At 34.7% G+C, this 25,428-nt stretch overlaps 3 protein-coding genes across 6 annotated transcripts; all 3 read left to right on the top strand.

Annotated features, from left to right (window-relative positions):
• Positions 1 to 764: 764 nt before the first annotated feature.
• LOC111698178 (E3 ubiquitin-protein ligase MGRN1) lies at positions 765 to 10,637 on the top strand. Its single transcript, XM_023468439.1, has 12 exons — positions 765 to 893; positions 5,686 to 5,749; positions 6,177 to 6,280; positions 6,385 to 6,454; positions 6,522 to 6,725; positions 6,886 to 7,031; positions 7,887 to 7,949; positions 8,285 to 8,341; positions 8,641 to 8,783; positions 9,443 to 9,581; positions 9,885 to 9,943; positions 10,438 to 10,637. The coding sequence occupies exons 1-12, from the start codon at positions 774 to 776 to the stop codon at positions 10,610 to 10,612; spliced, it is 1,344 nt and encodes a 447-aa protein (XP_023324207.1). The 5' UTR covers positions 765 to 773; the 3' UTR covers positions 10,613 to 10,637.
• A 14-nt stretch (positions 10,638 to 10,651) lies between these two features.
• LOC111698176 (uncharacterized) lies at positions 10,652 to 23,421 on the top strand. 4 transcript variants are annotated; one of them, XM_023468435.1, is made up of 24 exons: positions 10,652 to 10,743; positions 10,865 to 11,459; positions 11,935 to 11,975; positions 12,916 to 12,978; positions 13,122 to 13,197; positions 13,528 to 13,601; positions 14,005 to 14,615; positions 14,815 to 14,943; positions 15,193 to 15,843; positions 16,201 to 16,277; positions 16,401 to 16,462; positions 16,727 to 16,809; positions 17,368 to 17,523; positions 17,898 to 17,981; positions 18,137 to 18,573; positions 18,694 to 18,741; positions 19,005 to 19,124; positions 19,802 to 19,882; positions 20,555 to 20,657; positions 20,930 to 21,077; positions 21,439 to 21,504; positions 22,158 to 22,206; positions 22,264 to 22,608; positions 22,818 to 23,421. In XM_023468435.1, the coding sequence occupies exons 2-24, from the start codon at positions 11,379 to 11,381 to the stop codon at positions 23,100 to 23,102; spliced, it is 3,870 nt and encodes a 1,289-aa protein (XP_023324203.1). In that variant the 5' UTR covers positions 10,652 to 10,743; positions 10,865 to 11,378; the 3' UTR covers positions 23,103 to 23,421. The 4 variants fall into 4 exon arrangements, with proteins under 4 accessions (XP_023324203.1, XP_023324206.1, XP_023324205.1 ...); XM_023468438.1 differs by having other exon boundaries at positions 22,821 to 23,421; XM_023468437.1 differs by having other exon boundaries at positions 15,196 to 15,843.
• LOC111698180 (gamma-secretase subunit pen-2) lies at positions 23,386 to 25,398 on the top strand. The gene is made up of 4 exons (XM_023468442.1): positions 23,386 to 23,489; positions 23,839 to 23,899; positions 24,385 to 24,471; positions 24,926 to 25,398. The coding sequence occupies exons 1-4, from the start codon at positions 23,406 to 23,408 to the stop codon at positions 25,021 to 25,023; spliced, it is 330 nt and encodes a 109-aa protein (XP_023324210.1). The 5' UTR covers positions 23,386 to 23,405; the 3' UTR covers positions 25,024 to 25,398.
• Positions 25,399 to 25,428: the final 30 nt, after the last annotated feature.

Genomic DNA, 25,428 nt, shown 5'->3' on the forward strand with positions numbered 1-25,428 from the left:
TTCATTTTCCAGGTAGATCATTTTCATTTTACAGGTAGGTCATTTTTATTTTCAAGGTAGATCATTTTTATTTTCCATGTAGATAATTTATATTTACCAGGCAGATCATTTTCATTTTTCAGGTAGATTATTTTTATTTAACAGGCAGATCATTTTCATTTTCCAGGTAGATTACTTTAATTTTCCAGGTAGATTACTTTAATTTTCCAGGTAGATAATTTTCATTTTCCTGGTAGATTACTTTCATTTTCCAGGTAGATTACTTTCATTTTTTTTCTATAGCGCTTCCGGAGTATCCATCTTACTATACAACCTTTGTAGTCATACATTGTATCCAATAAGCTTTCTATTTGATCAATCCGGTATTTTCTAATTTTGACGCAGGCTCTCAAAATACAGATGGTTTTACAAATTAATTTTAAATAATGCTGGGGCGGGGGATAAATTAGGCTTTGATGTTTGATAGTTTTATGCGAACAGAGGCCGAATTTAAAGAATTTGAGCCGCGGCTTAGACTAAAGACGCGGCTTAAATATGGTTGGTTCCACTTAAAATTGTATTCAATGTTTCATGATTTAAGCCGGTGCTCAATTGAATCCAGTTATTGGCAGCATTGATACGCGGCTCAAATTCATTAAATTCGGACTCAGGTCCTTTAACTCGACGACAAGTTGAGTAGTTTAACAAGAGGCTCTTCGATCTGTTAACTGGACCTCCAGCTAATCTTTAACCCGTTGCAAGCAAAATATTTGATTCTTGATTTTGTGTTGCATATGAATATGATAGTCATGTATATAATATTTCTAGTGATTGACAAAAACTCGGATGGAACCTTTGCCTTGAAAACTTTAAAGCAGAAACTTTTTGTCGATGGTCTTTGTTATCTTCTTCAGGTATCAATTTAGTTAATTAGTCAGTTTACTTGAACAAACTTTATTGAATAATTAATTTATTGAAAACAACAACACACACCTTAAACTAAAAATTCATTAGTTCACCTACATTTTTGTTAATTTAACAATGTGTAGGTTTATTATTATGTAGAAATTGGGATTTCTCAATTTGAAATTGTTGCCATTACTGATAAACAAAATCAAATCTGAATAAAGCAGGGATTCGAAATATTTATGTTTGTGTGTAATGTGTACGGATATTTCAAAATTTAGGAAAATTGTAAATAGTATTTTCAGTTATATTATCAATCTTTTAATTTGAAAAAGACCAACTGAGGGATTTTAAATGGATTTGGTACTATGCATAATTCTTGTGGTATATCGGGCCAACATTTTGTGTGGGACCTCACATGACACCTGAAAAGTAGTAGTGGTAACAGATGAGTGTCAAGAGTTCAGTATTGATTGTTGAAATGTCGTCTTTATACTCCTCAGCTTTATGTATTCTACTGCATGTCTAAAACCTTCTGGAACTGGAGAATCTAGAAGCATAATCTTCGTTTTGTTTGTTTGTTTGTTTATTTGTCCTCTTTTATGTATGGTGCTTGGGCACCTTCAGATCAAAATGGCTCCTGGAGTTATCAATATTTCATTTTTTGGCAGAATAAAGTGTGGTGCTTGTCCACTTTCAGATCAAAATGACTCCTAGAGTAAATTATGAATTCTGGAGTAAGCATAAATAATTGAGTAACGATTAATCTTAAAGTAAGAATTAATCTTGGAGTAGACATGAATCCTGAAGTGAACATGAATCCTGGAGTAAGGATGAATCCTGTAGTAAGGATGAATGCTGGAGTAAGTATGAATCCTGGAGTAAGGATGAATACTGGAGTACAGATGAATCCTGGAGTAAGGGTGAATCCTGGAGTTAATATGAATCCTGGAGTAAGGATTTATCTTGGAGTAACAATTAATCTTGGAGTAAGGATTAATCTTGGGAGTAAGCATGAATCCTGGAGTAAGCATGAATCCTTGAGTAAAGATGAATCCGGGAGTACAGATGAATCCGGGAGTACATATGAATCCGGGAGTACAGATGAATCCGGGAGTACAGATGAATCCGGGAGTACAGATGAATCCAGGAGTATAGATGAATCCTTGAGTACAGATGATTCCTTGAGTAAGGATGAATACTGGAGTAAGGATGAATCCTTGAGTAAGGATGAATCATGGAGTAAAGGTGAATCCTTGAGTATCCTGGAGTAAGTATGAATCCTAGAGTAAGGATGAATCCTAGAGTAAGGATGAATCCTGGAGTAAGGATGAATCCTGGAGTAAGGATGAATCCTGTAGTAAGGTTGAATCATGTAGTAAGCTTGAATCCTGGAGTAAGGGTTTACTTGTTTACTTGAAGAGGAACTTCTAAGGGACCATCTTGATCCAAGGAAGAAGTGTCAGCTTTACTGGTGACTCATACCATTTCCGAGAACAGAGGCTTGATAGCTTAATTCATCAGGGTAGGGGGACACTTGGCTCAAATACATGTTTTTAAACTGTTTGACATTTCTTGCATTTTTGATGTTTTCAGGTAGTGCATTCCACTGCTGAACTATTCTATTGGAGAAGAAGTGTTTTCTTATATCCAAATTGGGTCTAAAAGCTACTATACAAAGGGACTGGTCACTTGTTCTGGTTACTCTCCTTTCAGTGTCACCATGCAGCTCAAACCAAATCTTTCTTTCCACATCATCTATTCCATGTATGATTTTGTAGGTGTGTACAAGATCGGTGTATGTTCTTCTCTCCTCCAGTGAGTCAGACCAAGTTCTTTTACCCTTGTTAGATAATTGGTTTCTTGTAATCCATTAACCTGTTTTAGAGCTTTTTTCTGGACATTTTCTAACCTTTCAACATCTGAAGTTAACCATGGATTCCAGACTGGAGAGGAGAACTCAAGATGAGGTCTTACATATGTCTTGTACAGATTTATATATGTAGTTCTATCTCTATAGGTGAAAGCTCTCAGGATCTGGTTCTGAACAGCCATAGCTGTGTTTGCTGCTTTCTGACACTGCATACTCGGTTTTAAATTATCATTAATTAGCACTCCAATGTCCTTTTCCTTTGTATCTGATTGGAGTTTTCCCCTCCAATGTGGTATTCATAGCGTGGATTGTTTTTTCCCATGTGAATAATTTTACATTTACTCACATTGAATTCATCCCCCACTTGACTGACCAGTCATAGAGGTTATTCAGAGCTAGCTGTTTGCATTAGAACTTGATCCTGAGCTGACTTGATTATCTTGGCCCCTTTAGAATCATCAGCAAACTTATTAATACAATCCAAGGTCTTCACTGCATCATCCAGGTCATTTATGTAGATTCTAAAAGCTTCTGGGCCAAAAACGCTGCCTTGTGGGACTCCAGACTCCACTGGCAACCACTCCGAGAGACTGTTCCCAACCTTTACTCTCTGTCTTCGATCTGTAAGCCAGTTTTCTATCCAACCAAGAATGTTTCCTGTTATTGACATTGATTTTATCTTCTCTAGCAACCTTAACTTGGGCACTTTATTGAAAGCTTTTGTAAAGTCCAAGTAGACCACATCTACAGGGTTTCCCCTGTCTACCTGATAAGTTACAAATTCAAAGAACTCCAATAAGTTTGTGGAGCAAGACTTATGTTTAGTAAATCCATGCTGGCTGGGGTTTATTAGATTGTTAGTAGACAGATGTTCAACAATTTTCTCCTTTATTAATTTCTCCATGATTTTACAGACTATTGATGTAAGGGACACTGGCCTGTAATTACTAGGACTCCCTTTTGTCCCTTTCTTGAAGATAGGAATTACAATAGCGTCCTTCCATTTACTAGCAGCTGTTTTTCAGAGATTTATTGAAAATTAACTGGAGAGGTTTGGAGATAGTGGTTTTCAAAGATTTAAGCAGTTTTCCTGATATTTGGTCTGGTCCAGGAGCTGAATTATCTTTTAGTTCAGATATCTTGCCTTCAATGTCAGTGACAGAGAATATGATGTTATCTAGGTCTGGTACACTTTCTTTAGCTTGGAGTACTGGAACATTTGACTGATCTTCCCTCGTAAAAACACTTGAGAAATAAGTGTTCAGCTGATCAGCCATTTCCTTGTTGTCTGTGATAACTTTACCAGATATGTCAAGCAGTGGTCCAATAGGATTTGTAGAAACAGTTTTACCTTTAATATAGTTTCTAAACTGAGCATTCCGAAAGTCTATTTTCTTAGACAGTTTAACCTCATATCTACGTTTAGCTTTTCTGATGGTTTTCTTAGTTAGTTTTTCCATTTCATTGTATTCAGTGAGGTCCTCTGGAGATCTTGTACTCCTATATCTACTCCATAATCTTATCTTCTTTCTGATCATTCTCAGGGTATTCGTATCCATTCAGTCAGGTTTGTTGCCTTTCTTACTTATCTTCCTTGGAACAAAACTGTGAAAAGCTTCAAGTAACTCAATTTTTAGTTTTAACCATGCCTCTTCAGTTGACAAATGGGATAAATTGTTTTTCCAACCTTGTCTTTCTATGTACTTGTTCATTTCAGATACAGATACAGATCAGCATTTTTTCAATCGTAAAAGAATCTCTCAGTATCATCCTTGTTCTGGTTTATGTTTAGTCCAATTTCAATAATTTCATGGTCACTTTTACCAAGTCTTCCTACAGGTTTTGTATAAAGAATCAAATCCGGTTCATTTTTTATTACTAAGTCCAATATGTTACCTCTAATCTGTGTGGGAAAATCCACTACCTGAGAATAATTGTTGGAAGTAAGGCTGTTGTAGAATTCTGAGCATTTCCTGTTTTCACTAGTTCCAGTCTCCCAGTTAATATGAGGATGGTTAAAGTCACCAATGAAAATACATTTATTATTTGAAGCATCACTCAATAGTTCACATAGAGTATCATTATTAGTGTTTGTAGAGTTAAGTGATCGGTAAATAACATAGATAGTCACCTTTTGCTTTAAGTTATTCACAATTGTAAAATTACAATATTGGTTAAAATCTGATTTATTGTTGTTTGCTAAAATATATTAATTGTCCTTTACATAGACCAAAATACCACCTCCTATACCTCTGGGGTTGTCACACCTGTCTAACCTTAGTTCAGGTACTAAATAGTAACCAGATAACTTGAGCAGAGCATTACTTATATTTTCATTACACCAGGATTCGGTTATGATGATAATGGAAGGAGAAAATTCATTTGCTACACATTCGAGCTCATTTATTTTTCCAACAATGCTCTGGGCGTTCATATAGAGGATCTTTAGTTGTTGGCCTCTGGCCTCTCCGCTCCTCTGGATCTGAGACTGGCTCCTCTCCCCTCCAGTTCCTCTGTTTCCAATTCTGACTCTGACACTGTCTCCTCCTCCTCCTCTCCTCCCCTGCTCTTCTTCCTCATGGAAAGATCCTCGTCTATTGGTGAATCCTGGAGTAAGGATGAATCCTGGAGTAAGGATGAATCCTGTAGTAAGGTTGAATCATAGAGTAAGGATGAATCATGGAGTAAGGATGAATCCTGGAGTAAGGGTGAATCCTGGAGTAAGGATGAATCCTGGAGTAAGGATGAATCCTGTAGTAAGGTTGAATCATAGAGTAAGGATGAATCCTGGAGTAAGGATGAATCCTGTAGTAAGGTTGAATCATGGAGTAAGGATGAAATCACATGTTGGGTTTGCACTGAAAATTGTTGTATTTTAAAGATTCCACGGGGAACGTTAGGCATTTATGCTAATTATCTATATTTAGGAGATCTACGGAGTTGAAAGGAAAGGAGTTGAGGAGATAATAGATGGAGAGCTCGATGATTCAGGTTCCCAGTTTTTAACATCTAAATGTATCATCGGTTTTCATGACGCTCACTTTCATTATTCAATCAAATATTTTATGTTGCAACTAGCTTGTGAACCCAACTCTTCATGTGTAAACTGGACTTTCTTTATGAAAGTAATTCGACTTAGAACTTTTGAACCAAAACAAGAACATTCTCGAGGGTCTGTCGAATTCCCCAATCAAAATTTGAGGCAAATCGGTCAAGGGGTTCCTGAGTTATGATCGAACATACAACAAACAGACAAACAGAGTTTACTTACTTTCTTATATTGTCGTAGCTCAGGGTAGATATTTTTTTAATATGACCCTAATATACGATGATTTTAAAATCAACATTAACAAAAACTGAGATCCCGACATAAATCTACTCTTTGGGCGTTTTTAAATCTTAATAATGATTTATTCAGGTGCTGAGTGTGTTGTGTGTATGTGTGACAACAGGGACACCCTGATCCTTCCTTGCCGACATCTTTGTCTCTGCAACGCATGCGCAGACTCACTTCGCTACCAGGTGTTAAATTATTTCCCTCCTTTTCTCAATTTCTGTTCCCACCATTCTTTTCTAATTCGACAATCTCTTTCGTTGTTCTCACATATTTTATATATAATTTTAAGGCAAACAATTGCCCGATTTGCCGAGCTCCCTTTCGCGCTCTTCTTCAAATCCGGGCGCTACAGAAAACAGGTAAATAGATTTTTGATATTGATTTATTATCATGCGCTAGTAATGTTTCTATAATTTCTATTTCTAGGACACTCTGCTACCCATCCTGCCCTGGCAGGTGAGGCACCTCCTGAAGGAGTTCCTCCTGGCTATGAGATCGTTTCCCTAGTGGAAGCTCTAAATGGACCATTCGCTCCCCCGCCACCGCCGCTTCAACTCACAGACGAAGGAAAGAAAAAGAAACAAAAACGGCGGGCATCAGTTCCACACGGAAAGGACGGAAAGAAATCAGGTGAACTAATTATAATAAGAATATAAAATATTCTCCTTTAATATCTTTATTATGTTTTGCTATCATGTTGTTGTTTAATGTACAGTTTGATATTTCACACCACTTTCTATTCTTCACTGCTAAAACTTTATTGGAAAAAATAAATTAATAATTTTTTAAGTTGACAAAACTGTTTTCCCGCCAGTAGAAGAGATAGATCCGGCTTCTTTACCGCCACCGCCGAGTCCGCCGCCCCATCCTGCCGCTGGTGATGTGACAATTGTAAACGAAAAGAAGAATTCTGCTAGATCTATTACGAAAAGCAAGGTAAAACTTCATTCACATCAATGAAGTAATTGCATTTTTATGGGGTCCTTGTTTTATGGATTGATGGACTAATGGACTCTTGTGATTGGTGGATACATAACTGGGTGGACTGATCAATCGATCAATCAAATTGATTTTTCTTTCCATTGATGAACTGAAAAATTTGTTGGATTTTCAGTAGGTTGACGGAGAAAATGAAGGATGAATTAAAGATTAAATGGATTAACAAATGAATGGATTAACGAATAAATGATTAAATGGATTAAAGGATAAATAGATTAACGAATAAATGGATTAAAGAATAAATAGATTAAAGAATAAATGGATTAACGAATAAATGGATTAACGAATAAATGGATTAACGAATAAATGGATTAACGGATAAATAGATTAACGAATGAATGGATTAACGAATAAATGGATTAACGAATAAATAGATTAACGAATAAATAGATTAACGAATAAATAGATTAAAGAAAGTATGGATCAACGAATGAGTGGATTAACGTATAAATAGATTTACGAAATGAGTGGATTAACGAATGAATGGGTTAACGAATAAATGGATAAACGAATGAATGGGTGGATGGATCTACACTTAATTGGAGTTATTTATAAATATATATTTGATGAGTTTAAGGTGGATTGGGATTTTCAAATTTATTGATTGATTTAGAAAGCCAGAAGTTTTATTTAAAGATAATTTTCAGAGCTACGAAAATATAAAGATAATTTTCAGAGCTACGAAAATATAAAGATAATTTTCAGAGCTACGAAAATATAAAGATAATTTTCAGACCTACGAAAATATAAAGATAATTTTCAAAACTACGAAAATATAAAGATAATTTTCAGAGCTACGAAAAGGAAGTTGGCACTGCAGAAGAGCACAAAATTACACTAGAAGTTTTATCCCAGGTTTTTAGATAATTAAGTTATTGCTTTTTAGTTTGATGATATATAAAAAAAATTTCGGCTTTATATGGTAAGAAAAAATTGCTCAGTGTTCAGTGTTCAAATTATACTGTTACATTAAGATCGGGTAATATTAGCAAGTAAGTGGTTTTTATTTTTTATTTTTTATTGTCTAATAAATAATTTTCCCCCGGTATATTGATAAGTTCATTTTTTTACGCTGAGAAGGGGAAAATTAAAAATGATAAGGGGAAAAGTTTAAGAAGGAGGGGAAAACTTGGTTTTGTATTATCCCCCCCAAACTTTCGAAAATACCGAAATACATAATAAATATTAAGGATTCTGTTCTCAGTGGAGGGTCTGATATAGTGGAAGAGGAACTTCAAAAGGTGCAGGTCAGCTGATAAGAATTGTCCGGGCCTTCTCAATATTAGTGTAACATCTAAACATTCCAATAAGTTGGGATTTCATCGAAACATACTTTAACAATTATTTAAATAAACAAATTGATAAATATGTGACTAACCTTTTTTTAAGAATGGGGGGGGGCATTATTCCCCCAACCTCTTTTGTTGGTGGGTTTTGATTATTTCTTCCTCGAACTAACTTAATTTTGTATTTTGTTACGTTTAATTACTTCAGCAGGCATATAGGTTTGGTCGAACGTTGATAAATACTTTTCATGAGAATTTAGGAAGAGGATGTGCCTCTGATTGAAACAGAGGTTAAGGACGAGGACAACCCCAGCGCAGAAGCTAAGGAGGATCTGGAAAACGATAAAGACCACTTGAAGGATGAACAAGAGGTTGGAAATGTTCAGCAGGACAAACTTATCAGGTTGTTATACAATCACGGTTCCTATCTTGCAATTCTTGTTTCTCCTCATTATTCTTATTCATTATTATCCATTATAATTCATTCTTTATCCATTTAAATTCTCTAACCATTCTTATTAATCCTCATTCATTCTCGTTCATTATTATTCATCCTTATTCATCCCCATTCATTCAAGTTCATCTTCATTCATTCAAATTCATCCTAATCCTCATTCATCATCCTTCATTCTCATTGATCCTTATGTTTCCTTATGTATCCTTATTCATCCTCATTCATCCTTATTAATCATTGTTCATCCTTATTTATCCTCATCTATTCTAATTCATTCTCATCCATTTAAATTCTCTCACCATTCTTATTCATCCTCATTCATCCTTATCATTGTTCATCCTTATTCATCCTCGTTCATCCTTATCATTGTTCAACCTTATTCATCCTCATTCATTTTAATTCATCCTCATTCATCTTCTTTCATCCTCTTTTATCCTCGTTCATCCTCTTTCATCCTCATTCATCCTCTTTCATCCTCATTCATCCTTATTCCTTATGCAATGTAATCCAAAACCGTCCTAAATGCAATATAATTAATTCTCAGTTCTTCTTTAATCACCAAATTCTCTCCTATTTCTTTTATTTAATTTACTCTTCTTTGCTCTCAGATCTGGTGTTTTGTGCTCCAACTATTCTCCTGAATTTGGAACAGCCTCGGATCCGGAGGATGTTGATGAGGATCTAGAGGATGTTGAAGAGGATCTAGAGGACGAAGGAGACGATGATGTAGAGGATGATGATGTCGAGGTCAGCTTAAACAATACATTTCAACGAACAAAAAATTACTTTTCATGGAAAAAAATACCTTTTTCATTTAAAAAAAAAATTTTCATTGACTAAAAATTTTTTTTTTGAGATTAAGCCATATTTTTGAAACATCAAGATGCATTGTGTTGATAGACTCACGGGAAAAGCAAACCAAAGAATGAATCGTTGACAAAGATCGGGCTAAAAACCCAGAGTTTGGATAAGAACTGAAACTCTGGCCCTTACAAAGGATGCTTCAAATAATCCCTGTAAAATATGATGTAATTTTTTATTCGATTTAAGGTTGTTTCTCTTCGTGGACTAAAACAAGAGGAGCAGCTATCTCTGCCTGGAACACCTAGGTATCCTTGAAACCTTCGTTTGAGCAATAAAGATATAAGATACAGGAGTTTATTCTATCTTAAAATATATATTTTTTTACATTTGGTTTTCTCTTTAAAAGTGACTTTATGCGGCAGAAACAATGTAGGGAAGTATCAGAATTTTACACTTTAAGCTAAAAAATAGACGAAATCTTCCTCATCATTGATCAGATAACGGGCTAAAGAGCACTGATGTAAATCGGGCATAGCCCTCTTTGAAATACGAGTCACTTGAAATTATTAAATTTTTTGTTTCAAAATTGATAAATTATATCTTGATGATCATGAAAATGCGCCCTTTGGTTACCCCTCCCCTATTTTTTTCAAATGACTTTGCTTTTTTGTTTCTCTGTTTTCAGAATGAATCCAAACTTTATTTCTAATTTTTATCTGAACAATCGTGTTTTTAATCTTTCATTTTGATTTTAATGTTTTCTTATAAAGTTGTTTTTATACAATACTCCATTGTTTAGGTCTGGGAATAGTATAAGATCAAGTCAGGAATCTTCTACAAGTGTTAACTCAACCAATCAGCTACTGGGCAGGGAGAGAAGGGAGGGGGATGATGTGGAAGGAAGTTTACGGAAGGAAGATAGGAAGAAACGCGGGAAATCTTCTATTGTATCCGAAGCTGATGAAATGGCTTGAAACCAAAATAAAATGGCGGTTTCAGGCCAAAATATCTTCCCTTTGTTGTAAAACATTGACTTATACGTTCATTTATCTTAACCCACAGGATTCAGAGTCCGAATTTATTGAACTTGAGCCGCCATAAACCGGTTTCCATTGAGCGCCGGCTTAAATCTTGAAAGATTGAATACGATTTTAAGTGGAACCAATTATATTTGAGGTGCGGCTTAAATTTAAGCCGCGGCTCAAATTCTTTAAATTCGGCCTCAGGCTGGATTTTTTAACTAAAATTTTATATAAACCTTAGCCAAGCAGATTTAGTTTATTTATGTTGTAAAGATCTATATTTGTGATAAAGTTTGACCGCAGTAGTATTTTTAAGTATTTTTAAGTATATTTTAAGATACTCCATACTCATTTTTTGTAAAATTTCACGATATTCAAGTTCTGCAGATTGTAACATTTAATTATGTTCCCTTACTTTTCGTTTTTAAGGCATGTGATAAAGCAATAATTTTGATTTTCAGTTCTGTCTTATCTAAGTATCTATTTAGTATGTATCCCTTTAAATATTTTTTATCATCGGTGTATTGCATCTAATGCTGGCAAATATTAGAAAAATTAACAAGAACAGGTGATATCACCAGGGAAAAGGGTTAAAACTTTAATCAACCGATTATAATTAGTTTTGTCAATTTAAAAGCGACCAGCTCGATGTTAGTTTGTTAATATCGCATTTTAAAAATTGAGGTCATCTTGGTGAAAACATTGAGTTTTATTTCAGATGGAAGAGGATGATTTAGAATGTGATATTTGCCGCGAAGTTTGCCTAAACCCATACTCAACATCATGCTGTCAGAATAAGGTATAACAATCAATCAAACAATCAGTTACTAATTAGAAGCAAAAGAATGTTAACTTTTTTGAGGGATTTAAAAACTTTAATTTAAATCGGAAACAATCAAAAAAGTAAAAATCACGAGAAAAACCATTCTGTCCCAAATAATTAGATGCGTTATTTTTTTTTGAAAATCAGCACAATATAAACGGAAACTGGTACTTTTGCCTAGGAACAAATAAAATAACTTTCTACCCAAGATCCCGAAATTGTGAGTAAAAATGCGGGATAAAAATTCTCACAAAATTAAACAACTTAAAAGAAACTAGAATCGCGAGAAATAAATCGCAAAATATGCAAAATTAATTTGGTTTAGACATGCTGTGCATAGCTTAGCAGCCAGGATTGGCCGGATGGCTACCGGATGAATTATTACTTAGTTCTGCCGAAAAAGTACTAACAAACGTTTTTATTTTTTTCTCAATTTACTTTTGATTTTTAGGCTTGCCGAATATGTGGATTATCATTTGTGTTAAAAAACAGGTAATTACAGTATTTACACTATGAGGATATGTTCCTCTTTCTTCAACGTCGACTATTGGATGCATAAGGGAGTTTAGAGAGAAGGAAAAATAGGCGTAGTCAGGATGAAATGGCAAAAATTACTAAAAATAGAAAATAAAATAGGAGGAATAGAAATGGTTATGGATAAAGAAAGTACGATGTGTATTAATGGATTAATGAAATAAATATAAATATATATGTAGAGTCTGCTGGGATTATGTGTATTAAGACCAATGGAATAATAAAATAAATATAAATATATATGTAGTCTGCTGGGATTATGTGTATAAGACGAATGGAATTATGAAATAAATATAAATATATATGTAGAGTTGGCTGGGATTATGTGTAATAAGACGAATGGATTAATAAAATGAATATAAATATATATGTAGAGTCTGTTGGGATTTTGTGTATTAAAGACGAATGAAATTATGAAATGAATATAAATATATATGTCGAGTCTGCTGGGATTATGTGTATTAAGACGAATGGATTAATAAAATAAATATAAATATATATGTAGAGTCTGCTTGGATTATGTGAATTAAGAGCAATGAAATATATATAAATGTAGAGTCTGCTGGGATTATGTGTATTGTGTATTTAGACGAATGGATTAATGAAATAAATATAAATATATATGTAGAGTCTGCTGGGATTATGTGTATTAAGACCAATGGAATAATAAAATAAATATGAATATATATGTAGAGTCTGCTGGGATTATGTGTTGTGTATTAAGACGAGTGGATTAATGAAATAAATATAAATATATATGTAGAGTCTGCTGGGATTATGTGTATTAAGACCAATGGAATAATAAAATAAATATAAACATATATGTAGAGTCTGCTGGGATTATGTGTTGTGTATTAAGACGAGTGGATTAATGAAATAAATATAAATATATATGTAGAGTCTGCTGGGATTGTGGTGGAGAAGCTGCACATAAAGATCTTAAACCCAATAAGTCTGTCAGGTTTGAGATTTTTTTTTCATTACCCAGTATTTTGGTTTTTGCCTAATATTTACTTTAATTTCTTCTTTTACTTTCTATTAATTTTTTATTTTTGATTTTTCGTTGGTTATTTATTTTGTATTAAACCAAATTTATAATTTTAGAATTAAGATTGCTAAAGCTAACCCTTCACCTCCCTCACTACCCCTACACTGTGATTTGTGTGGAGAAGTTGCACAGGTGAAATATATTGGATTTTAAAATATTTTAATATTATTGCGACGTTAGAAGCGTTTATACAGTATACACAGGATTATACAGGGTTTATTGCGTAAATATTATTATAGTTGAAGCAAAAGACGGGATTATTACCGACAGACTGTTTTATTCAGTCTTATCAAATATTTTATTTTTAATGACAGAAAAAAATCATCGTTAATGAATTATACCTTTATGAAGTCAGAATGGTTTGTTAATTCAATACTTTATTTGATGCGATTTTATTGATCAATAAATTATTATGTTTTACCTTACTTACTTGAGTTGGAGTCTGAATGATTGATTTTCTAGAAGGGAGTTCGGACTTCATGCTGTTCCCATCAGGCGTGTCGAAGCTGTGCTAGAAAATTTGTACTAATTAATAGGTGACAATCATATTATCTTTGACGTGTTTAATAATTAAAATTTTAGATTATTTCAATTTTGTAATTTTATGTCTTTAATTAAAGCCTGTCCGCCCCGCCCAATTTCTAGGAACCATTTATTTGAAACGTTTCTTGCCTGGTTTTTTTTTCACGGAAACCTTTTGTAAGTTTTGGATTAACAGCGAGGAAAATATTGTCGTGTTTATCTTAATCCTCCCCGTTTCTTTAAATGTCTCTGTTGCATATCAAATCCACGGGTTACTTTTTCAGATAACTATTATAATTATCAGTTTTCAGATAGAATATAAGAAAAATTCAATTATCTCGGACAAAGATTGTAAGTCGGACAAGTCCCTCTTTAATGGGAGGGGCACTTAAAATTACGAAACAGATTTTGTTGCAGAATATGTTTTGGCGAGGGTTGTGGTCAGGAGGATGTTTGGATATCCATTCTCGAAACCGATCTCAGCCTCAGGACTGCGGTCCACATGTACAGGTCCAGGGGAGGGATGGACCAGGAGATCCTCCAGGAGCTACGGACCAGGGACCAGGACCTCGACGAGAACGGGAGTTCAGATGACCGGGTTCCACCCGTTGACAGTCTATTCCTGGTCCAACCTGGAGCTAAAGCTCTACCGTCCCAACCCGTACCCACCTCATTCTCACCCTTCTCAACAACATTCAACTCTCAGCAACCTTCGCAATCCTTCTCGAGCTCGTTTTTTTCCAAGCCCTCGAGTCCTAGTCCAGATCCAACGAACCCTCAAAGTGTACAGGAGCAGTCGTCAGTGAACGGAACCAGTGACTCGAAAGGTCGAAGTTTCCGTGACGAAGATGTTGATTCTGATCTACGAGATATGACGATATCTCCGGATGTGATGGAGTTGGACTCTGAGGAGGAGAGGGAGAAGGAGGGGGAGAGACAGGAGCAGAACGATGAGAGACGGGAGCAGAACGATGAGAGACAGGAGCAGGACGATGAGAAGACAGTTCACGAAATCCAAGATTCACAAGGTAAGTCCAAATTTAATCAATTTTTATTTTTTAGAATTGATACTTTAAAATAATGATTTTACTAGAAAATGAAAATGGTAGTTAAAAAGAAAGCTTCTGTGTTACATATTTATACTTCATAGTTAATTTGTGAATTGAATCAATTTTGAAAACCATTTCATCTCAATAATTTTTACTTCTCTAATATTAATCTTTTCAGATGAAGTAGAGATTATTAACGGGGATGATGACGAGGAGGTTAAGGAGAAGGATATAGAGAACCTTGATAACGATTCTTCTCAGGATGGTTCGGAGTCTATCAAGTCGAGAGACGAATCAGTTACCTCAGGTAAACTAGGGAGTAATAGAAGTGCACAGTTTATAACATGCATAATTTTGTTTCAGTTGCATACAAAGGAATTTTTCCAGGGGGGTGGACTTAGCTTTTTTCTTACGAGGGGGGTCATAAAAACTCCCTGGAAACCATATATTTTACTTATTAAGGGAGGGGCCGAGCCCCCCGCCCTGTGTACGCCTCTGGTTTATTTTTAAAGAATCTTTATTTTCCTGAAATTTTCTAAACCTAATTTTACTTAAGAAGTTGGTAGTGGAGGAGAGTGGATATTTAAAAATGGCGAAGGTTGGGCGTTAAACTCCCCAAACCGGAAACAGAAGCTGTCCTCCACCTGGGTCAAGGATAAGAACGGCTGGTCTGTCAGGAAGGATGTCTCCGAACCCCCGGAGATTCAACCCGAAAAATCCATGGACACTGATAAAACCGAATCTAGTGATGCGACTGAAAAATCCGGGAAACGGAATATTGAGTCGAACCGAACAAAGACTGAACAGCATAAGAGATTAAAGAAGGACAGTGAGGCCCCTTCTTGTATTACAGTCGGTAAATTTACCCTATATACTCAGAACATGAACTATGTGCTTGTCCGGCTGACCAACCACCCTCCCAACGTAGATTACGTCTGGGTCAAGTACACAAATTCTTTAGTTACAAAATTATCTCAGTATGATGTAAGTCGGATCAGTCAGAAATGCCGCGTTCTTCATGTTGACGATGTTGCATTTATCTATTTAAACATTCAACTAAAGGGACTGGAAAAGTATTCTCCTGTGATCCTGAACCAGAATTTCAATGTTGGGAACTACACAGTGCTAAACGAGCAGATAACGTTGAGTCCAGTCAATATAATAATGGACTTCTGTGTTGATTATTCAATTGGAGAAATTCTTTTAGGAAAACAATCAACTTAGTCTTTTAATCTAATGGAAGATTCGTCTAATTTTAATGGAAGATGGGTCTTTAATTTTAATGGAAGATGGGTCTTTATCTTATGGAAGATGGGTCTTCTATTCTAATGGAAGATGGGTCTTTTATTCTAATGGAAGATGGGTCTTTTATTCTAATGGAAGATGGGTCTTTTAATCTAATGGAAGATGGGTCTTTTAATCTAATGGAAGATGGGTCTTTTAATCTAATGGAAGATGGGTCTTTTAATCTAATGGAAACTTTTTGTTTATATTCTGTTTAATTTATCCTTTTTGAATCATGAGCCTGCTATTGTTTAGTCTTTCAAGTTGATTGTTTCTGCAGGGGAGCAACCCCAGCTAGTCAAAATCTATCTCAGATTTCAGAAGACAGAAAACGTTTCTAAACGCTCTATACTAACGGTATGAGAGTGTTTTATTTAAAATTTTGTTTAAATTTCCAAATAATTTTTTAACCCCAATTTTTTAACTATGATTAGTGAAATAACGAATGATTGAAAAATTCTTTTTAATATTTCTTTTTAGGAATTGTTCATTATATCCCAGTGCTGTAATCAAAGAATTGAAATCCTTAGTCCTTTCTTTAGGAAATCCATTGTTCCATCAATTTATTAGAATCACCGTCCCCCCCCCCCCCCCCCCCCCCAACCAACCAAAGCTGTTACTAGTGGAGGGGGAGGGCCCCCCTCCCCTTCCACTAGCAATAGCTTTATTCGCTTGCAATTTCTCAGCGAGTTTTTGTTCAATCATTGGTTTGTGGGAAGTAAGTTTTTTTTCTGGAGCAATTTGAAAAATTCACATCCACAAAGTTTAATTTGAAAATGATGGAATATGGAGGATTTTCATTATAGACCTAATCCATGTAAGTACCTTGCTCCACAGAATGTAGTGTCAAACGATATGACTGCAGACATACTCATGAAAGCCAAAGCAGGTGAGACATGTTTTTTATAATTAGTTTTTAAGTACGTAGCTCGCCATTCCTTTTTTATTGGGATGGGGGGGGGTGACTTGGCTTTTGTCTGTTGATTTTTGGGATTGGGAAAGCTCAACCCATATTTTCGTGGTTGGAAATTAAAATATTAAAAATTCAGGTGATATATTATTGTTAGATTTGATTTGATGTAAATTGGGTGGTGTATTTTTCGACCTACGCAAATCCGCACTGCTTCACTTCTGACTTACGACAAATCTGCTATACTACACATCCGACCTACTAGCACGCGATTTTACAGCTGCTAAATGGACTTGTGGCCGTTGCGCTCGGTCCCCTAGCCTGTCCAAGCCGCGTTGCTCAGCCCCCTAGCCTGTCCTAGCCGCAGCGCTCGGCCCAGAAATTGTCTTAACCTAACCTGACCCTCAAATGATACGAAAATAAACAGCTGGCGTAGGTTCGATATTGCAGTATGTCGGAAAGTTAGTTGGTCAGAAGTTCAGTAGGGGACATGTTGCGTATAGACGATGTAATATTACCGTAAATTGGTTTGTTCAGGAGAAAGAGTTCTTCTCCGGGGTAAGGAGTATGTTGGGGAAGTTATGAGCTGTGAAAACTCGTCAACGTTACCAAAGGTGGCTGAAATGTTCAGTTTTACACTCAACCCAGACAGTGACGTCATCAGTGTCGACAGTGAGGATAGTGATGATTTAGGTATTATTCATTAAGGCGAACTTGTATTTGAATTTTAGAATTACTTTCCTGAGCTTTATGGGAAAAATAAAAAGAATTGTTTGCATTTCATTTGATTTTTGAAATTGAATTTTAAAATATGCACTCCGCACCTTAGGTTATTTTTAAGTAAAAATATATTGCATTTTCTTGTTGTTTGAAGAAACCCTTAAAAATGGAAAAGACATGGAGTTGTGTTATTGATTCTTTAACATCTTTAAAACAATGATATCACACTATTTGACTCTTGGCCTGTGATAAAAGTTTGAATGGTGCCATTTAAATCTTTAGAAGGACTTTAGTTTGAAGAGTAACGGATAAATATCTTGGTAGCTTTATAAACTTATCTTTATTAGAAATAATCGGTAAAAGTGGTGGAAAAGAGGACACGGCTGACAATGCCCCAGAAACCGTCGACAAATCTGTGTTTGATGAATTAGGTGAGTTGATAGAATAGATTCAAGAAATAGCCTAAATTTTTTCTTCTTTCAAGTTTTTGTCCTGTGAATTAGAATTTGACTAACGTGCAATGAAGCGTGATTTTTCTTTAATTATCTATTTATTATTTATTATCGTAATATTGATACAATTTTAGATGCTGAAACCAGACTAAACATGACAGAGAGCAAAAAGGAGGAGGGTAACATGCTTTTTGCTAAAGCTTGTTACAGTCTTGCCAGTCGTAAATATGGCGAAGCTCTTCTTCTGTGTCCCGAGAATGCTGCGCTTTACGCTAACCGTGCCGCGTGCCATATTGCATTGAAAGATGGGGTCAAGGGTTATGAGGACGCTTTAAAATCCATTGAAATAGATCCTAAATACGCCAAGGGATATTTTCGTGCGGCTAAAGCGTCAATCTTGGAAGGGAATCTATCTCTAGCGAAAGTGTACTTTGACCATGTCTGTGAGTTGGACCCTGAGGGAGTTACAGAGGAGGAATGGAAGAATTTGGAGGCATTGACGAAAACTTCGGAAGATTTAAAAGAATATTTAGCCAATAAAGATCATGCCAGAGCACTAGACACCATTAAGGTAAGCTAAAACTAAAAGATTTTAAAGTTATAAAAAATAAAATGTTATCTAAAGTAGAATATTAAAAGGCCATTGACCAATGTTTCTTAAATATGCCTTTGATCATTTTTATTTCTTCAGGATATGATCTTTCAGTGTCCAAGTAGCCTCAAATTAAGTATTATCAAGGTAAAAAAATATACATTGAACTTCAATTCACACACCTCTGCCCCTGTAGTAAAAAAGTAAATTCAACCTTTGTGAAGCATAAAGTCTGACCGCTTCAACCTTGTTGCACCGGCTAGCCCTGTCCATAGAGCTAAGTACAGTACAAAGAAGGTCCGGAAAGGTTGACCCGGCTCGGAAATTCAAATGCACTACGGCTGCCGTGAATTAAATATAATATTTTATATAAAATAGTTAAATTTTAGTCTTTATGGCGTATTTTTCAGGCTGAAATATTAGCACTGATGGGTACATTTGAAGAAAGTAATCGAATTATCAACGATATCAAAGGATTCAACTCTATTCCAGACTGCCTGTACATCAAGGCACTGTGCTTGTATTATAAGGTGAAACTATTTCTGCTAAAAGTTCAAAAGTTAGTCTTTGTCATACAACTAGAGAAAGTCATTGTTTATGTTTTTATTAATCTCAGGACTCCTAGTTTTTTCTTAATCGTTATTTTTCAATTGTTTTTAGGCGTTTCTGTCAACTTTTTTATAATCTTTTTTGGCTCCCTTTATTAGATACGAATTTTTCACCTAATTATCATATCTAAATACGAATTTCAGTTCTACAAAAATCCAGTCGTAACCCCAAACCATCATTTCTTTGTATAAAGTGTCCTGAAGTATCTCAGATAATACAATTCTGCTAAAGATTGCAAAAATACATTTTACCCAAAATCTTAATCCAATTTATACCTGGTTTCTTGGTTATAATCAGTGCTCAGGATCCATTTAATTTTGATGCGAATCCGTATCCTGGATCCGCACTGGAAAAAATAGATCCGGATCCAAATCCAGAAATGAGTAAATTTTATAATCTCTCTTTTTTCAAAAGTTCAGATTTGGGTTTTAGGAGTAAAAAAGTTTTTTTTGCAGTTTTTGGTTGAAATTTTACCCCTTGGATCCGGATCCGTGGATCTGCATATTTTTGCGGATCCGGATCTGAATCCAGGAAGCCAAAATCTTGCGGATCCAACGGATCCGGATCCCAAGCACTGGTTATAATATTATAATATTAGGATAACGCGGACCTTGCAATTCATTTTCTAAAAGAAGTTTTCCTGCTGGATCCAGAACACAAGAAGGGAAGAGAAATCCAGGTCAGAGTCAAAGACTAATCTCTATATTTTGTTGTCCGTTGGATTAAATCATTTAGAAGATTAGAAGATTAGAAGATTAGAAGATTAGAAGATTAGAAGATTANGCATAATAATTAAAGATTAGTCGATTAGTAAATTAGTAAATTAGTAAATTAGTAAATTAGTAAATTAGTAAATTAGTAGATTGGTAGATTGGTAGATTGGTAGATTGGTAGATTGGTAGATTGGTAGATTGGTAGATTTGTAAATTAGAAGATCGACCAATTAGAGGAAAATTTGCTCTTGACCAAAAAGTGATAGAAGAAATAAAAACCAGCTGTTATTTTCAAGTGTTCACTGTGGACATTGAGTTCAAGCGTTCTAGTAGATTAGAACTTTTTCCTACAAAACTTTAAACCCTGGGAAACATATACTTGCAAGATCGACTCCTCGGATCCAGTCCCTGTTTAGGGGTCCACCAAACTATAAACTATAAAGAGAGGGATTAGGTTGGTTTACAGTTTATTGCGCCGGAGATCTCCGGAACTAGTTTCTATTACACTTAAACAAAAAGAGGATTGGATACAAGTCGCGGTATTTAATGTTGTTTGTTTTTAATAATATTCTTTAGTTCTTCATCTGAAGAAAAAGTACTTAAACCCTACTGTCAAAAATCTTTATTGCGATGTTTAGGAGAAAATAGAGAAATGGAAGGAGTTGAAGGAGCAGGCTCAAGTCAAGATAACGGAGGAAAAGTACCTGGAGGCAAAGAAACTTTATGATGAAGCTTTAGAAGGTAAAACATGCTCCTTCCTCACAACATCCTTATTTGAAAGAATTAAAACTTTATTTCTCTGTAATTTTCTTAAATTTTTCCGAATTTGTTGATTACTCTCCTCCTCCCATAATAATGTTCATCAAAACCAATTCTAGTTGATCCTGAAAATAAGTATATTATAGTTGATCCTGAGAACAAGTATATTCTAGTTGATCCTGAGAACAAGTATATTCTAGTTGATCCTGAGAATAAGTATATTCTAGTTGATCCTGAAAACAAGTATATTATAGTTGATCCTGAGAACAAGTATATGAACAGCAAGATCTATCATCTACGTGGGTATGCCCTGGCTAAAGAAAACAAGCATCTGGAAGCTATTGAAGATTTTACTAAGTCTGTTGAATTAGACAGGCTTTATACTAAAGCATATCATTCAAGGTAAAAGAATAATTTCTCACTCACCTGGGGTGGGGTTTCATTAATCATGTGTTCTGTTAAATCATTCGTGTTTCCATGAAAATCATTAATGTTTCCTTGAAAATCATTCATGTTTCCATGAAAATCATTAATGTTTCCTTGAAAATCGTTCATCCTTGGAAATCATTCATGTTTCCTTGAAAAACATTTATGTTTCCATGAAAATCAATGATGTTTCCTTGAAAATCATTCATGTTTCCTTGAAAATCTGTATGTTCTCCAATATTCCTAATATTATGTGTGGGGGACTGGGGGGAATTATTTTCACCCTAAAATATACACTCCAGCTTTTTCTCATTACAATATTTTACGTTTTTTAAAGGTCTAAATCATACACTGAGCTAGACCTGTTAGAAGATGCTCTTTGGGATGCTGAGATGACCATAAGGAAATAATTCATCATAATTTATAGATATCACTAATAGTTAAACAAATAGAAACTTAGCTAAAAGTTAAGAAAAGTATTTGAATTAAAAATGTTGTTTCGAGAGTGGTTTAATACCTTACTTGGACCTCGCTAAGTATCCAAGTTGGTTTAGCTATTCAAAAACCTTCCAATTCTCTTTCTCTTTATCATCCTAGTTTTTTCTACCTATCCATCTTTCTCCCTTCCCCTTGAATGAACACTTGGGTCTTCTCTCTTTATTCTTGATCCCAATGTAGAGATGCTAAAATAGTTATGATGATATGATATGAAGAATAAGTTACTTCAAATTTTCTTTAAGAAGTAAATAAAAATCTTTCAGTGTGGGTATCAGGTTACAGATACTTATGGGCAATAGATTCTACATTTTGTATTCTGCAACAATTTAGATTTAAAATCAAATCGTTTAGTTTTCTTTCCGCACATTTAACTTAATAGTTTACAGTATTTATAAACATTATTTTATTTAGTATCTCCTAAAGCTTCCTTTCTCCTCCTCCTCAGAACAGTGACATGAAAAATAAGAATACATTTTGAAAGCATAATTTTATGCAGAACAAATGTCAACATATTTTAATATTTTTATTATTAATATTCTGAATGCTGAATATTTGAAGAATGGAGAGTAACAATGCTGTATATAGACAATTTTTTAATGAAACCAAGGTAGGCAAATTTTACACTAATAAAAAGATAAAAAATTAACAAATTTTCTAATGTTAGGCTAAACACGACGAGGCAAAGTCTGCTGACTTCTACAAACTGTTGGGAGTAGAGAAGAAGGCAAGCCAGGAGGAGATCAAGAAGGCCTATAGGAAAGCGGCCATGGTCCATCACCCCGACCGCCACTCAACCGCCGTAGAGAAGATAAAAACATTTCATGAGAAGCGGTTTAAGGAGATCGGCGAGGCCTACGGTGTGCTTAGTGATGAAGCTAAGAAGTTGCTTTACGACAAGGGTTTATTGTATAAGAGTATTCAGGCGCAAACTCCAGCGCACTATTCTAACGTTAACATCTCCAATATGGCAATGCGGAATGCTGCTTTGTGGGCTACTCTTGCTCAGCAGGTACAGAGAAAATAAAGCATAATAATTAAATCTAATAATTCGACAATAAAAAAGAAATGAGCGGTGAAACTAATGAAACAAGTAGTTTTTAATAGTTCTTGTTTTTTTTTTACTTACTGAGCTGCGTCAGTTTGTCGATTGGTACAAACTATTTTTATAGATAAATATTTAAAATTTTAAAATATTTAATTGTGTTCTTTTTTTTACAGCAGCAGGCGCAAGCTGCCCAGGCCAGCAATATGCGGCATGGTGAAGGGATGAGAAATTCACGTGGTACCGGTCTGGCAGGTGCTCAGCCCGGAGCAAGGATGACTGGCCCTGGACTAGCGGGCGCTTCTCCGTTCCTGTTCGTGCCCGGGACTGCTGCAGGTGCACAGCGGTTTCAGAACTATCACCAGATGAATAGACCGGCCTTCAGCAATATGAACAGCTTTCAGCAATTCCAACGATTTCAACAATATGGTTATCAACAGAATCCGTATAGAAAATACTGATTGTCTTAATAGAGTCTTTTCTGAGTTAGAACTAGGCGTGTAAGCTTCTTTAAGACACATACATCAAGAATACTTCCTGCCATTTAAATTTAAAACCCAGTACAGTTTATTTATATATCATTTTACATTTTGTGTCATAAGTCATTTTGTTCAGATATTTTTTTTCTTTCGTGAGGGGGAGGGGGTCGTTTTTGAATTTCTTTTTGTCTTAAAGAATAATAGCGGGAAGTACATCAAACAATGCAATGTTATGCATATGTTAATGTAAAAATATGACATGAAATATGAAGTTGACTAAAAGTTATGTTTATTTCAGAAAGCATGGATTTATCTAGTCCCAAAGTTACAAATGAAGAAAAGTTAAACCTTTGCTCTAAATACTTTAAGGAACACAATATTTATTTAGTCCTGATGATCAACTGTAGACAAGCACTAAAATGCAATTTTTCAAGCTTAAATCAATGATATTAGTTTTAGACTCCAAGTTAGTAAAAACATGTTAGGGTCAGTCCTAGATTCTTTTCAACTTTTTTATTAGAATTTCGCATACTCAGAGATTAAAATTTTACTGGATGGAATGAATTGATATGGTTTAATTTCAACTCATTCAGCAGAGATATTTGCAAATCTTTTGATATTTTGGGTATTATTAATGTGATTAATTTTTCCTCATTTCTTCCATAACAAGTTTTCAGCTCAACTTTGTTAAAATTTGAAAAAAAAATATTTTGAACAGATCGGGTTCGCATTTCTACCCTTCGTCTGGGCAATCAACGCTATCTGGTTCTTTAACGACGGTAAGTGGAAGGTAGCTAGTTTCTAGTGTAGGAGAAAAGTTTATTTTTTTAGAAGAACTTCAAATACATTTATATCCACAGACTACACAAACTGCTAATAAACTCTACACCTGGATAGGCTGAGCAGGCCTATATTGTCCCGGCACGCCATGCTACGGTTCCATGTAATGTTTTTGACTGACATCTCACGACCATTTGTTGCATTCAGGAGTTAAGTTTTACAACTTTCAAGAAATACTCCAATTTAAAAATAAAACATAACGTTTATGAATATTGTCTATTTTTAAAGATTTTGCATTTCCTATTCAAAGGATCCTTAAATATCCCTGAATACAGATGTCTCCTGATTGGTCGTGTACAGTACTTGTACATAATAGAACATGCTCTGTAAAATATCGCATATTTGAGATGATAATCGATCTCTATAACTCTTATTTTTGTTAATATCCAATCGCTGTTGTGACAGTCAGCGAATCTTTATTTAGGATTTCGTAAGGCGGAGTTTGAAGGACAGAAATTGATCAAGAAATATGTTGTTCTCTCAGCAATAGGTTCAACACTCTGTACTATTGGTGAGACTTATTTCTAGTAAATGGAAGACGACCATTACCAGTGGTTTGCCAAATTTTAAAAAAGTTTCCAAAATGTTCTAAGATATGTTTTGGATTAATATTAAATAATTCTGGATTTGTTTTTCTAATTGAACTCTTCCATTTTACTGATAATCCTGTATATTAATCCTTCAATGGAAATCCTATAAATGATATCCTGTAATGATAATCCATCAATGGAAATCCTATAAAGCAAGTCGTGCTGCAATGATAATCCTTTAATATTAATCCTCTAATGATAATACTCAAATGTTAATTCTCTAATGATAATCCTCAAATCATAATCCTCTAATGATAATCCTCTAATATTAATCTTCTAATATTAATCCTTCATTAATCCTCTAGTGATAATCCTCTAATGATAATCCATTAATGTTATTCCTCTAAAGTTAATCCTCTAATGAGATGTATTTAGGTTTTATCTCCTGGATAATTATATTCTACTACAAGAGGGTTGAATGGGGAGCTACAGCAGATTATCTCAGCTTTAATATTATGATCGGAAAACCATAGTTCTACTTGATCATTGATCATAATCTTGAAGTTTAATCTATGATCATGAACCTAAACTTTATCAAAGTAAAGCACACTACATGTAAATGTACACCTTGGTTCAAAACGTTTATTATAACTATACTTTTTTATTTATATATCATACGAAGAACTTAAAATTGTTAAAATTGTGACAAAACTATACAAAGTTGTTTTATTGTACTTAACTATGTATATAGATTCTAATTTTCTTGTTTGAAATTAAATGCATACTTGCATTTGCTAACATGATGATTCATACAGCTGATAATACCGCATTTAACCAAACTAATTGTAATTATATTTAACTCGTGAATGAAATTAATTTATTTAGTTGAGTAGAACCCCCCCCCCCCTTACTGAGCTGCGTCAGTTTGTCGATTGGTA

Source organism: Eurytemora carolleeae, unplaced genomic scaffold, assembly GCF_000591075.1.
Source record: "Eurytemora carolleeae unplaced genomic scaffold, Eaff_2.0 scaffold21, whole genome shotgun sequence".
In the NCBI taxonomy this organism is placed as follows: domain Eukaryota; kingdom Metazoa; phylum Arthropoda; class Copepoda; order Calanoida; family Temoridae; genus Eurytemora; species Eurytemora carolleeae.